The sequence below is a fragment of the Salvelinus alpinus genome, chromosome 30, assembly GCF_045679555.1.
Source record: "Salvelinus alpinus chromosome 30, SLU_Salpinus.1, whole genome shotgun sequence".
Lineage (NCBI taxonomy): Eukaryota > Metazoa > Chordata > Actinopteri > Salmoniformes > Salmonidae > Salvelinus > Salvelinus alpinus.
This window is the reverse complement of record NC_092115.1, coordinates 23,387,145-23,401,076: the sequence shown is the minus strand read 5'-3', so window position 1 is coordinate 23,401,076 and position 13,932 is coordinate 23,387,145. Positions and strand designations below refer to the sequence as shown.

Genomic DNA, 13,932 nt, shown 5'->3' with positions numbered 1-13,932 from the left:
AGCGTCACTGCACTCTATATTAAAGGCACAGGACCAAAGGCACTCACAGCACTGGGCATTTGAAAATGTTTGATTTTACAATACAATTTAAAACAATAGGTAGGCTACATTGGCTTTTATTATAGACTTAGTGTATGTAGCCTCTGGCAAATTTGCCACATAATGGGGCAAGTCACTGATCGAAATGTTTCTTCTGTTTTTAATTAGACCTACTACTCCAGTATTAATTTGCTTCTGACTCGAGTAGCCTAGACGGTTTAGACATGAGATTAAGTGAGAACACTGAACTAACTGTTGTTAAAAGGGCTGATGGCCTTAGTCTTATAGGCTTACCTTAAGTGAAAACTCCACTCAAAAACTATATATTTGTATTTTTTTTATTAGTCCACTGTTAATACAGTCCCAAAATGTTTTGAATGTCAGCAGTCAAGTTTTCAAGATATTGGACATTCAAGAAGCAAAGTGTCACTTTGTCACAAAATGCATAATTTGATGTGGCAAGTGGGTTTTCCTTTAATGTAAAGAACATTCCATCCTTTCTGCGCTGGCACTATACCCTCAAGTTGCAGTTATGGTTTGTGTGGCCCATGGACAATTTACCATCATAATAATAATAATTAGGCCTATACATTTGCTGTGATAGCTGTACATAATAGACAGTATATGACCCTATCATGCATTTAAAAATTCAACAAATAATTGAGTTAATGTTAATTGGTTATATAGTGAAATTAAACGTATTTTCCTCATAGACTCCATGAATGTGAGTGTAGACTACCATGTTCTCTTTAAAATGGGTCTGGTCTTGGGCTCCCTGGTGCTGTGCTCGCCCCATAACAGCAGGGTCGCTGGTTCAAGCCCCATTCTGGCTGTTCCGAATTTGATTTGTCTTTTAATCACTACACTGGTGGCAGGGGTGGGATAATTCTGCTGTCTTTTTAAGGTTGTGATCCCCTGTTGTGTTCCCCTGTTCGCATTGGGGTTGGCTGTGTGCAGTATTGCAACCTCCCTGTTGTGAACGAGCATAGACCTAATATATCTGCCAAGAGGTCAGGACCCTTATGTCAAAGTTGACTCGACTTGTGATGTGAAAAAGGCAATCGAACTGTAAATGTCTGGGTGATTCCATTCTAGTATAGCCTATAATTAACCTCTTAGTTAACCTAGGTTAACCTAGTTAGCCTAGGTTAGGCTAGGTACATTTTGATAATTTTCCTAATTCCGCCCAAGGCAATTGAGATCAGAATGGATATATTATTGTAAGTCAGTGTGACCGCGAAGCAGACTCACTGGCTTGAAACAAAACTTGACCATACCTTGTGCCGCTCACAATTTGCATGGTGTACATTTACCACGTTCAAAACAACTCAGGAACTCGGACATTCCGACTTGGAAACTCGTTGAAGGATTAGGTCAGAGTTTCCCACTCGGAAAGTCTCAGAATCAACCAATAGGAAGCTCTACACAAATACCGTACGCAAATTTTTAACTCAGAGGTTTTTGAGTTTCAGAGTTGTCAAGAACGCAGCAACTGGGCCGGTGGCTCTGTTAGTGACAGAGTGACGAACAATATGGCGCCGGGAGTAGCTCTTGCTTTTGGACCAGTCGTTGTCTAAAGACCGGCGATCGGACAGGATGAACCTCTGCGCCCAATATTTACGGTAAATTTGAAATTCTACATTTTATACGTTTTTTTTTTTCTTCTCACCTACTGCTTAGTCTTATTTGTGTTATCGCCATAAATGTCCGTTTTGTCTAGCTAATTAGCCAGCAGCGTTAGCTAGCAACGCACAACAGGAAAACGCGTTATTTGAGCTAGCAGCTAACGTTACCTATTTGAACGAAATTTCACTAAAGATGCCATCCTTGTTGTTTATTCTTGTAAAAAACGTATGTGACTGTGATTAGGGTCAGTTATTAGCATGTTAGTGAGCTAAAGTACACAGTCGTTTTCGAGCTCGCGGGTAACGTTAGGATGACTAACTAGTTAACGTTAGCTTGTTCGGCCGATACGATAACACGTTAGCCAAGTTTTTACTAACCATTATGGTTATTTCCATAGCGAAGGAATGGAAGTAGTATGTGTCGTAAGGAAAATGGATAGCTAGCTAACGTTACTAAGTTAATTCTCGAGCGCGTTACTTAGCGAACGGATAACTAGTTTAATCATAGGCTGCCGTTAGCTAGCTAACCTAGTAGCACCCCTGCCCTTGTTTGGTAGTTAGCTAACGTTAGCCTGCAGGGCATGTCGTTTTTAGCTTGGTAGCTAGTTAGCTAATGGATGTCAACCTGAGTCCGGATGTCTACCATTTAACTAGCTAAACTGTATTAGTTAGCTAACGTTAGTCACTGCAGTGAACCTTTCTGTCCACATTGATTACTAACAATAATATTTTTAAATGGCTGGCTACATGGGCCTTGGCTTTAGCCAAACGTTACCTAGCAGCTCAGATTAGTGTCAGTGACATTGGATTATCCAGGCAAGGATGTTGTAAATCAAACGCCAAGTAAAATCAGCAAGCCAAATGTAACCATAGATTCATCCACTATAGTCAATCTAAAATCGTAGCCAGCCAGCGACTGGTGACAGTTTTTGGCTAACGCTAGATTAAATTTGGTATACATGCATTCCAGTTTGGCCTGTTTGAGTGCGAGTTTGCAGGGTGGACACTTCACTGTGCATGTCTCACGAAATGAAACCAATAATTTGCTGTTTTTATGAAAATATACAGGTCCTTTGTTATATCAGAGAGGAATTGGCTAATATTTGGTTAACAGATATTGGGATGTTAGAGCAAATCGTGGTTTAAGAAATACAGGAGCAGAAACACTTCACCCCCTACACTGGTAGCGTGAGCCCTGTATATTAGTATTCTTCATCCCTAGCCCGACCATTGAGCTACAGATGAAGGATAATAACAACAGTATATGGCCAATCTTGCTTAGTTTACGAGATACCAGTAGTATTGTATCATTTGAATGCATAGTAATCCAATAAAGCAGTCTATTGGCGATGGAAAGATGTGATCATGTGAAGTAGTATATTACATAAGACGAAAACATATGTATCCTCCTGTTTTCTGGCAAATAGTGCTCAGTTTCCATTGAAACTAGTAGTATCTGTAGTTTTTAGCCTATCCCTTTCCAGCATGTCAAACCACAAATACAATCTCCTGTTACATGTTTGATTGAATTTAGGAATTAGTGGCAGAGGACTAGCACACCCTGTCTTTAATCCCCATAGTTTTCATGTTAATCTTTTTAAATATCCAATACACTGATTTTAATTCATTATGGTTTATACTAGGTAGCGTTGTAAGATGTGGTTCTCAGTGGGTCTGTATTGATTGACTTAGCTTGCCGCCTCTTTTGTTTGTTTACAACCAAGCAGGCAGGCAGAGGCCCTGAAGGCTGACATGACAGGTATGTTCACACCTCAAATTTGGGCTTGCTTTGTTTTAATCCACAACCCCTGCATATAGAGTATGAATTGCAGACAGTATTGCTTTTGATAATATATTCTCTTAATGTCGAAAGTTTTGTTCTTGAAAGCTTTTATACTTGTCTGTTTTTGGATGTTGATAAGCCCCACAGGGACAGGGATTGCATATTAATTTGTCATATTCTGCATATGTATCCCATGGTATCTATGAATAGTCTCACTGTTGTAGGCCTATTTGATGAAGGATGTTTAGCCTATAGAAATATAATCTCATTCTAGTGGTTTAGTCTGTACCGTAATCCATCTGAAGTGTATAAAAGATCAGTGAGTGTCATCTTTTCCCCTAGATTTTAAGCTTGGTGCAGCAGAGGTCTGGACTTCAAGGCAAGCGCTTCAGGACTTGTACCAGAAGATGCTGGTGACTGATCTGGAGTATGCTTTGGACAAGAAAGTGGAGCAAGATCTGTAAGCCCCAGTTGACATTACATTGATTATGTTATGAAACCGATTAGCCTGCCTACTACTATCGCTTCTCTTGCTAGGTCTAGGGGTCTTAGTCTTGCTTCCTAACAATTAGATGGTCCTCAATTATACAATTATATTTGTAAGACTGCAAGACAACTATAAAGACGGTAGATAAGTTTAGTGAGTCAGCTTGCGTTCAAGCACAATACAACTGTTCTATTGTTGGAATTAGATTGATTATCATCAGCTGTTTGATTAAACTAAAAGGTATTTGATTTCCTCTATTTTTCAGCTGGAACCATGCTTTTAAAAATCAAATAACAACACTACAGAGTCAAGCCAAGAACCGAGCCAACCCCAATAGAAGTGAGGTGCAGGCCAATCTGTCCCTATTTCTCGAGGCAGCTAGTGGATTCTACACACAAGTAAGTTGCAACTACAACGTAGCCTAACTAGGGCTGGCACAATTGCCATATAACTGCGTAACCGATGTTTATGGTTGAAGACAGTTATGAAAATAAAATGTCATAACCATAAAAACAAGTGTGTGTGTACACATACACACAGTATATTCAGACCCCTTTACTTTTTCCACATTTTGTTACAATACAGCCTAATTCTAAAACTTATTAAATTGTTTTTCCCCCCTCATCAATCAACACACAACACCCCATAATGACAAAGCAAAAAACAAACAAACAAAAAACTTAATGTATGTGTGTGTGTATATAAAAAAGTGCTGCAGAGATGGTTGTCCTTCTGGAAGGCTCTCCCATCTCCACAGAGGAACTCTGGAGCTGTCAGAGTGACCATCGTGTTCTTTGTCACATCCCTGACCAAGGCCCTTCTCCACCGATCGCTCAGTTTGGCCTAGCGGCCAGCTCTAGAAAGAGTCTTGGTGGTTCCAAACGTATTTAATTTAAGAATGATGGAGGCCACTGTGTTCTTGGGGACCTTCAATGCTGCAAAAATTTAACTTTGTCATTGTGGCGTATTGTGTGTAGATTGAGAATAAAAAAAAAAATCAATTTTAGAATAAGACTAACGTAACAAAATTTGGAAAAAGTCAAAGGGTCTGAATGTTTTCCGAATGCACTGGATAATGTATGTTCATCAGAAATTCAAATGATGTTTGAAATGTATTTATTTATTAAGTTTATTTTAACAGGGAACAATATACAACATAAGTCACAAGCTTGAAGTATTCATTGCGTGCTATGAATATGGGACCAAATACTGACACTTTTTACTACTTTAATACACAATACACAAATACACCTTAAAATGAAGGGACTATATATACCTGATATGGATGAAAATACCCCGAAATTAAAGCTGGCAGCTTTAACTCCAGTCATTGTATAATTTAAAATCCAAAGTTCTGGAGTACAGAGCCAAAACAACAAGAAATGTCACTGTCCCGATACTTTTGTAGCTTCCTGTCTAAACGTGAAAACATTATATACAAAAGAACAGCATTCATACATCAGACATTTAATAACAGAAGTCAGGACAGACATGTTTCAAAACTGGGGTCAACACATTACACATTCAATTATATTTGAAGATCTACAATGTGAAAATGACGCAGAACTCGGCTGCTCTTAATAATACTTGATCCTGGCCTCTAACAGTTACTACAGGAGCTGTGTACCGTGTTCAACGTGGACTTGCCTTGCCGTGTGAAGTCATCTCAGCTTGGAATTATCAGCAATAAACAGACCAACACCAGCGCCATTGTAAAACCCCAACCCAGCTCTTGCTCTTATATCTGCCAGCATTGTCTCGTCCACCTCGGAGACATCGGTGAGTGTTGTCACATATTCGCTACAAAATAATTTAACTGTGCAGATCATTTTGTGGTCAAAGCAATGCTTTGAGGAGTTTTGCTTATATGCTACCCCCCCCCCCCCCCCCCAGCACGGTATCGCAACCAAACCAGCCAAGCGGAGTCCTATTACAGACACGCAGCTCAACTTGTCCCTTCAAATGGTAAGTACTTTATACAGAAGTTTTCCTGTACAGTATTTGTTTACTGACACACACAGCATTAATGTGCTTTTTTCTTTCACCTGACGGTGAAATCATTTCAGTATATGAAGTCTTCTGTCAACCTGTTGATCTGTCAATGTCTCTCTTCCAACAGGTCAGCCTTACAATCAGCTGGCCATCCTGGCCTCCTCTAAAGGGGACCACCTCACAACGATATTCTACTACTGCAGGAGCATTGCCGTCAAGTTCCCTTTCCCTGCAGCCTCCACCAACCTGCAGAAAGCTCTCGCTAAAGCTGTTGAAAGGTATCATTGAGCATTTTTATTGTAGCCTCATTTCAACTGCTCTTTTGAAGATGTTTTGCTTAACTTTATTTATTTTCCCACCTTTATCAACCATCATTTGGGATGGGACTAATGAGCATTTTGATTTCCATCTTAACTGGTGTTGATACCACCCAGCTGGTTTACGGTGTATGGACTTTAGGAGTTAAAGTTGTTCCATGTATACTGAAACCCTGTCTCGTCTTCAGCCGTGATGAGGTCAAAACAAAGTGGAGTGTGTCAGATTTCATCAAGGCCTTCATCAAGTTCCATGGTCACGTTTACCTGAGCAAGAGCCTGGAGAAGCTTAACAACCTGAGAGAAAAGCTGGAAGAACAATTTCAGGTAAAGTTTAAATCCTTGCATACTTTGTGAAGGGGAACTAAGGATATACACCTTTCAAACCAAGACGTGTTGCCACCAACTTAAGCATCCTGTCAAATTTTTGCAGACTTTTCTTTATAGATGAAAGCTATTACTGGCGACAAAGCCTCTATTTTATTTCTGCCTAATGACCTAGTCATGATTGCGGTAATGTTCTGCTTACGGCTTAGTATGAAATGTATCTGTAATGCTGAGGCAGCATTGGCACGCACACTTGGCTCTTAAGGTCTTGGATGGTTGCTAGGCAGCGCCCGTTACTACTATCCTCCTGGCAGTTCTAAACTTTGCAAGGCATGTCCCTTCACCCATGTTTTCGCATAGCCCACTCATGTACTGTTTTCTTAACCTCAACTGGATGGATCCATATATAATTCCCGTTTGAATAAATATCACTGAATTACGTAAATATTGGAGTAAAGTAGGCTAATGCAATTGAAGCCATCAAATTGTTGCTTACTGAAATTTCCAAAGTTATCCAATTGTTATAATGCATTTGAAGCAATAGCCTATACCTGCGTGTGGGCAACTATTTCAGCGCTGATTTGAGACATGCGTGGGGACTCGATCGTATTGATATATCAAAAAATGTCAGATAAAAATAAATAAATATATTTCGTTTTTACTGAATCGCTGTTTGGATATTGTTTAGGCTACAATTAGCCTGGGGAAATATTATCTAAATTGAGGTGAGTGCTGCTCGTGATCATCTTGTCAAGTTGGGGGGGTGGGGTGCTGCTGCTGAGGAGTATTTATGTCTGTAATAAAGCCCTTTTTGTTGGGGGGAAAACGTATTCTGATTAGCTGTGCCTGGCTCCCCTGTGGGTGGGCCTATGCCCTCCCAGGCCCACCCATGGCTAAGCTCCTGCCCAGTTGTGAAATCAATAGATTAGGGCCTAATGAATTTATTTCAATTGACTGATTTCCTTATATAAACCCTGTTCAGCTAAATCTTTTAAATTGTTGTCTTTTTTTATTTTAGTTCCATATAATTTAACAAGTGGATTATTTTGCTCTTCAGTTGCTTAGTAGACTAGGCCTACTCCTGACCAAATGCCTGTGACTTAATCAATCAATGTGATTTTGTTTCACTGAATCTGTCTGTATATTTGGTTAATTCTCTGGCTGGGCAAATACGTGGAGGTGGTAAAGCTCATCTATTTGTTTGCTCATCTATCACTGACCAGAAACATTTAGCATGCAGCCTAAATCAAGAGTAGGCCTATTATTTTGCTCTATCACGTATAGGCAACTGTCTAAAAGCCCACGTAGGCTGTGAAATATGAACATGAGACTCACATGCTTTTGGAAAATATAGATTGCTATTATTTTCTATCGGTATCATGATGAGGATACTCGGTGTAAGACCCTGCTCCCTAACAAAGTGGAGTGATGGTAGGAAAGAGATGAAACGGGGATCTGAAAAGCTTGGGCTCTGTTTTTAAAATATGACCTTTTTTTATGACAGCGGTTCCACACGTTGCCGTGACTCAAGTTGTGTTTTGTGTTATATTTCATTTATATTCATAGCCTACTATAAAATCTGTGACTGTGATCAGGGTAGCCTAAGTGTGTCTTGTCTGTTTAAATAACTATTGATTTCATCAGGCCGCACAGACTAATAACATAGTTAAAAGCTAAATATGGCATTCTATTATTTTGAATACTTTTTATTGGTCTTATGTTTCTTAAGACCTGCCTAAAACAAATTAATAATTGATTTCTTTGATGGTGTTTATTCAATGGATTTATTCAAATAGACATTGGCTCATATGTACTCCAACTTGCCGTGCACTGGCGATTTAGAAAAGCTTATCCCGGCAAGAATGTGGCAAAAAAAGACTGAATTGGATTTGAAACAAATATTAGCAGATCTTAAAAATCTACTTTAAAAAAATAAAAATGAATAGGCATCATACTGTAAGGTCTGTCTGTAAGCGTAGATAATAGAGTGGTCTTGGATATGTACCATTTTATGAAAGTCTTTGGGCCGGTTTCCCGGACACTGATTAAGCCTAGTCCTTGACTTAACTATTCTCAATGGAGAATATTCTTTGAAAGTACTTTTTAGTTCAGGACTAGGCTTAATCTGTGTCCAGGAAACTGCCCGAAGACGTCTGAAGCTACCTCAATTCCATATGAAAGTAGCTTAAACACCCTTGATTTTTTTGTAGCGGCTGATTCTGCAGAAAGCCTTCAGCTCCCAGCAGCTGGTCCACATCACAATTATCAACATGTTTGAGCTGCACCATCTGAGGGACTTCGGAAATGAAACAGACGACCAGAGCTTCAGCTCCGAGGAGCAAATCGGCTGGTTCCAACTTCTCGGTCTCTTCAGTATGTCCTCAACTCCAATTGTCTCAATATGCACGATACAACTTACCTTGTGAATGACATGGCTGTTCGTGGTTATGCAACTGCTGTTTTTAGATTTGGAGTTTTACTTGCTTTTTAAAAAATAATCTGGAAGTACAGATCGATGTTACCAAATCAGTTATCTTAGATTGAACTGTGTCAACTGCAGGGTGCTTTCTCACGGCCCCACTAGCAGGTTATCTGTAACTCTTTCCTCGACCTCACTCTCTGTGGAATTGGAACGATTCAAGGAGCCAGGTTGTTGTTGGTGTTTTAAGGCCCTCTTCCTTTCCCACAGTGTCATTTCTTGGTGTCATGTGTAGCCGAGCACTGCTGAATATGAACCGAGGAGAGGAGATCATGGGAGAATGTCCATTGCCAGCCATCAAGGTGTCCCTGGACTGGCTCAAACTACGACCTACCGTTTTTCAGGATGGTGCCGTGGACAGACGACAGTAGTATGTGTATCTTTTCTCTTTCAATGTCACTGTTTGCCCTCTAGGTGTTTAGATACATTCTGCCTGTCTGGTGTTGTAGCGTGTTATTTGTTTTGGACTTTTTTCTTTTATATCTTAGCAATAGCAGTAATACTTTTGAATGTGGTTTTGTATTGTCTGCATTTAGTTAAACAAGATTTTGCTCTTATTTCACCTTAGTGTTTGGCCTTGGCTGGTGTCCATTCTGAACAGTTTCCAACCAAAGGAAGATGATGTTTCCTGTGCATCAAGTAATGGCCATTCGATATCTCTGCTTTTGATATACAAATTTGTTTAACTTTTTGTTGATTGTCTCTAAATAATGTCCCTTACCTCTCTCTTCCAGTAACTCCACTTCCAGAGGAGTTTGAACTGCAGGGGTTTTTGGCTCTCAGGCCAGCGCTACGGTACATACAGTACATACAGTACATCCCCTTTTGTCTCAGCCTCTCTTCCATATAGAATGTGTCGTTGTGTGCATACCATGTTCCATATTTTATTGTATTAACCCTGGTCTGTTTTGGTGTACTCCTTTTCCAGGACCCTTGACTTCACTAAAGGACACCAGGGTGTTGCTGTGGACAAGGAGGGTCTGCCAGTCCGTGCCCGTCATCAGAGGCTCATCAGCCTGGGGAAATGGGTGGCAGACAACCAGCCAGGGTGAGTCTTCCTCTCTCTACCCACTACTGTTTTGAACTACCACATCCATAACAACAATATAAAAGCAGTTTCCATCTTTGAATAATTGCTTACTTTTAAAAGATACAACAGTATTTCACAAGGCCTGTGTGTTTTGGAGGGGTTGGAATAAAGCAGAAGACAAGTTTGCTTTGGACTCCCATGTACATTGGATAATAAAGTAATCTTGTGTGTACTATGTTTCAGGCTGATTCAGTACAAAGTCAGCGATGGCCTGCTGCTGTTCATCACCGACATCGAGGAATTGGCCATCGAGGAGCCCCAGGAGAAGGATGCCCCTGTGCTCCAGGAGTCCTCCAACAGTGAGCAGACCCCCAACGAGGGCAACATGGGCCTGAAGTCAGTCTTGTCCATGGGCAAGACCCAGAACAGCGTGTTGGAGATCGGCGAGAGGCCCGTGGTGACCTTCAAGGAGAACATCAAGCCCCGGGAGCAGAGCAGGGAGCCTAGCCGTAATCACCACCAGAAGGAGGCAGGGAAGGAACGGAGGGACTTCGGCAAAGGCAACGGAGTGCCGGGAAAAGGAGAGCAGAAGAGGGATGGCAAGAGGAAGAGTGAGGTGAAGAAGAACAGCCATGAGAAAGCTGCAGACGCAGGGAAACAGGTCAAACAAATAAATGTTTTTTCTTTAAGTTGGGATATATCCTGTGATTGTTTGTATGCATCCCACATAGCATCCTACCCCCTATAGAATGCATTACTTTTGACCAAGGCCCACTGAGTGCCCTTTGGGATTCAGACATGTTTACTGTGGTTGAAGGCTAAAGTACTTTACTGACTGAGTTTGTGTGTCTTCATGCAGGTGAAAGCCCAGTCGGATATGAGGAAGATGCCAGTGTCTGAGGCCAGGAAGACTCCAGTCACTCAGACCCAGACTACCTGCTCCTCCCAGTTCATCCCCATCCACCACCCGGGAGCCTTCCCTCCACTGCCCAGCCGACAAGGTACTAGCACCACCTCTCACAGTGCCTAGAATTAAACATTTTACACTTAAAAGATTTTTTAGATCTAAGAGTAGTGAATAACCTTCTCTGTTTTATGTTGAAACTGTTTGCAGTTCAATTGTATTCTGCCATGTGAATAAATTAAATTAACTTGATCTTTCCAGGTTTCCCCCCTCCGGCCTATGTGATCCCTCCTCCCGTGGCGTTCTCCATGAATCCCGGCTTTACCTTCTCTACGGGCATGTCTGTCCCCGGGCCGTTCCTGCAGTCGGCCTCCCACCCTCAGCAGCCCGGTGCCCAGCAGGTAAAGGGAGACGTGCTCAAGTCTAAGGGCCAGAATAGCGGACACAGATTAAGCCTAATCCTGGATTTAAATGGACTTTTAATGTAGAATCTCCATTGAAAATGACTTTTAGTCCAGGACTATATTTAATTTGGAAAACCACCCCCTGATCCTCTTGTGCAAACATATACAAATGTGCTTGGAACCAAAAAACGATACCATAAAAAGTATTTTTCATGGCATCCAGCAGGTGCAGGTTCAGGCTGGGAAGCCGTCGCACATTCCATACAGCCAGCAGAGGCCGTCAGTGCCGGGGGCGATGAACCAAGGGGCTCCCCAGGGCCAGCCCCAGCAACAGCCTTCCCAGACCATGCAGCAGGTGCAGCTCCAGGTCCAGGCTCTTGTCCAACAGCAGCAGTCACCCACCAAGCCTGTGCAGCCAGTACAGCTGGGCAAGAGCCCACCTCACCATCCAGGGATGCAGCAGGTAAATTTATAGATCACAATGGTTCTGGACTGGTAAGATACTAATAGATAACATCAGTCCAGTCTGTTGAGAGCCAGAATGGTTATTTACAGGACTGATGACAGCAGGTAGCCTAGTGGTTAGAGCGTTGGACTTGTAACCGAAAGGTTGCAAGATCGAATCCCTGAGCTGACAAGGGAAGTCTGTTGTTCTGCTCCTAAACAAGATAGTAAACCCACTGTTCCTAGGCCGTCATTGAAAATAAGAATGTGTTCTAAACTGACTTGCCTAGTTAAATGAAGGTAACAAAAAACTTTTTTTTTGTATTCTGCCGGAATTAATGAGCTTGTCTGTTAGAGGCAGCTTTACTGTTTTGCATTGCAACTTGAAACTTGTATGACGGGCATCATGTTTTTCCTGCATAGATGGACTGTTTTAGTGTGTTGTACTGCAGGGATGTTTTTTTGACAAGTGTCCTGTTTTCCTCCTGACCAACAGTACATGCAGGTAGATCAGGCTGGACAGATGTGGGGCCAGCACCAGACCCAGCCCACCATGCAGAAGATGCAGGCCATGCAGATGCCTGTCAAGCAGCCCTACTACATGGGAAGCCCCCAGGAACCCCTCAAGCTCTTTGAGCAACAGCAGTACGCCATGCAGACGGTTCCCCAGCAGAACAGCATGGACAAGAAGATGAAGTACCCGGATGTGAAAATGCAGGATTTTTACTGGGACCCTTCCTACCGCATGGGGGATAACAGACCGATGGTGGGGGAGAGGATGGGCAAGCGGCTGCCCCCTGGGGCCTTCCACCCAGACCAGGACAACACACCCAGAGGGCCTCCTTTTGAGGTGAGTCTTGGTGTACTCCTCAACCACCTAGACCTAAGTTGCATCCCAAATGGCACTCTATTCCTTATTTAGTGCCCTACTTTTGACCAGGTTCCATTTGGGACCAAACGCTGCAAATTATGGAATGGAGAGTTTAAGGAGAAGGAAAGGTTGTGGAATAGGTTTGGTCTTATGCTCGTTTCTATAACCAGTTCCATCCAACCTTTTTTTATGTGAGTAAAGTATATGCTGTATAAAAGTCATGACAGTCGTGATTGAAACAGAACATTTGCCTGTAAACTTTCCAAATGTCGACAAAACAAAATACGCTAGGCCTCCCGGGTGGCGCAGTGGTCTAAGGCTGAGAGACCACCAGAGACTCTGGGTTCGAGCCCAGGCTCTGTCGCAGCTGGCCGCGACCGGGAGGTCCATGGGGCGACGCACAATTGGCCTAGCGTCATCCGGGTTAGGGAGGGTTTGGCCGGTAGGGATATCCTTGTCTCATCACGCACTAGCGACTCCTGTGGCGGGCAGGGAGCAGTGCACGCTGACCAGGTCGCTAGGTGTACGGTGTTTCCTCCGACACATTGGTGCGGCTGGCTTCCGGGTTGGATACGCGCTGTGTTAAGAAGCAGTGCGGCTTGGTTGGGTTGTGTTTCCGAGGACGCATGGCTCTCGACCATCGTCTCTCCCGAGCCCGTACGGGAGTTGTAGCGATGAGACAAGACAGTAACTACTAACAATTGGATACCACGAAATTGGGGAGGAAAAGGGGGTACATTTTTTAACATTTTAAATATGCTAGACAAGGTGGGATATTTTTATTAAAATTAATTGTGATGTCTGTGGAAATGCTTTGTGCGATATAATAATAATTATAGAATCAATATTTGAAGTAAACTTGGAGTCATGCGAGCACGTGGTCCTCCCACTACGTCGGGAAAGTATGCAGTTTATTAGGCTACAGATGAAATAAGTTGTGAAAGTACAAGGTGATGAGCTTGATGCTCCTTTCCAATAAATATCGAGGGTCTTATTCTGGTGACATGATCATCACTGCTTGCTTGGCTGTCATTTGACAAATAAAAATTATCTTGCTCTTTTGTCCATAATAATCTCATAATGTTGGCTAACATGCTAACCAGACAGGACATGTCGCGTGCGTCGCAAAATAAATGTAGAAATCCATGTTATTCAATTATTGCACCCACACTGCTCGCGCACGCCAACGAGCGTCTGCGTTACCAAGGGGTAAAATAGAAGTCATTCCTATTT

At 42.3% G+C, this 13,932-nt stretch overlaps 1 protein-coding gene across 6 annotated transcripts in view; it reads left to right on the top strand.

Annotated features, from left to right (window-relative positions):
- Nucleotides 1-1,516: 1,516 nt before the first annotated feature.
- The window catches only part of smg7 (SMG7 nonsense mediated mRNA decay factor), a 41,530-nt gene continuing 29,114 nt past the window's right edge, over nucleotides 1,517-13,932 (top strand). For 2 of the 6 annotated variants that reach the window (XM_071376062.1, XM_071376058.1), the window contains exons 1-18: nucleotides 1,517-1,661; nucleotides 3,392-3,423; nucleotides 3,790-3,907; nucleotides 4,200-4,332; nucleotides 5,542-5,713; nucleotides 5,828-5,899; nucleotides 6,054-6,204; nucleotides 6,432-6,567; nucleotides 8,778-8,940; nucleotides 9,257-9,416; nucleotides 9,615-9,685; nucleotides 9,781-9,841; nucleotides 9,975-10,094; nucleotides 10,320-10,737; nucleotides 10,936-11,077; nucleotides 11,242-11,381; nucleotides 11,608-11,847; nucleotides 12,325-12,678. In XM_071376062.1, the coding sequence (XP_071232163.1) occupies nucleotides 1,636-1,661; nucleotides 3,392-3,423; nucleotides 3,790-3,907; nucleotides 4,200-4,332; nucleotides 5,542-5,713; nucleotides 5,828-5,899; nucleotides 6,054-6,204; nucleotides 6,432-6,567; nucleotides 8,778-8,940; nucleotides 9,257-9,416; nucleotides 9,615-9,685; nucleotides 9,781-9,841; nucleotides 9,975-10,094; nucleotides 10,320-10,737; nucleotides 10,936-11,077; nucleotides 11,242-11,381; nucleotides 11,608-11,847; nucleotides 12,325-12,678 (2,709 nt within the window). In that variant the 5' untranslated portion in view covers nucleotides 1,517-1,635. Of the gene's footprint in view, nucleotides 1,662-3,388; nucleotides 3,424-3,789; nucleotides 3,908-4,199; nucleotides 4,333-5,541; nucleotides 5,714-5,827; nucleotides 5,900-6,053; nucleotides 6,205-6,431; nucleotides 6,568-8,777; nucleotides 8,941-9,256; nucleotides 9,417-9,614; nucleotides 9,686-9,780; nucleotides 9,842-9,974; nucleotides 10,095-10,319; nucleotides 10,738-10,935; nucleotides 11,078-11,241; nucleotides 11,382-11,607; nucleotides 11,848-12,324; nucleotides 12,679-13,932 lie in introns of all 6 variants that reach the window. The other 4 variants (XM_071376061.1, XM_071376057.1, XM_071376060.1 and 1 more) reach the window with 3 other exon arrangements.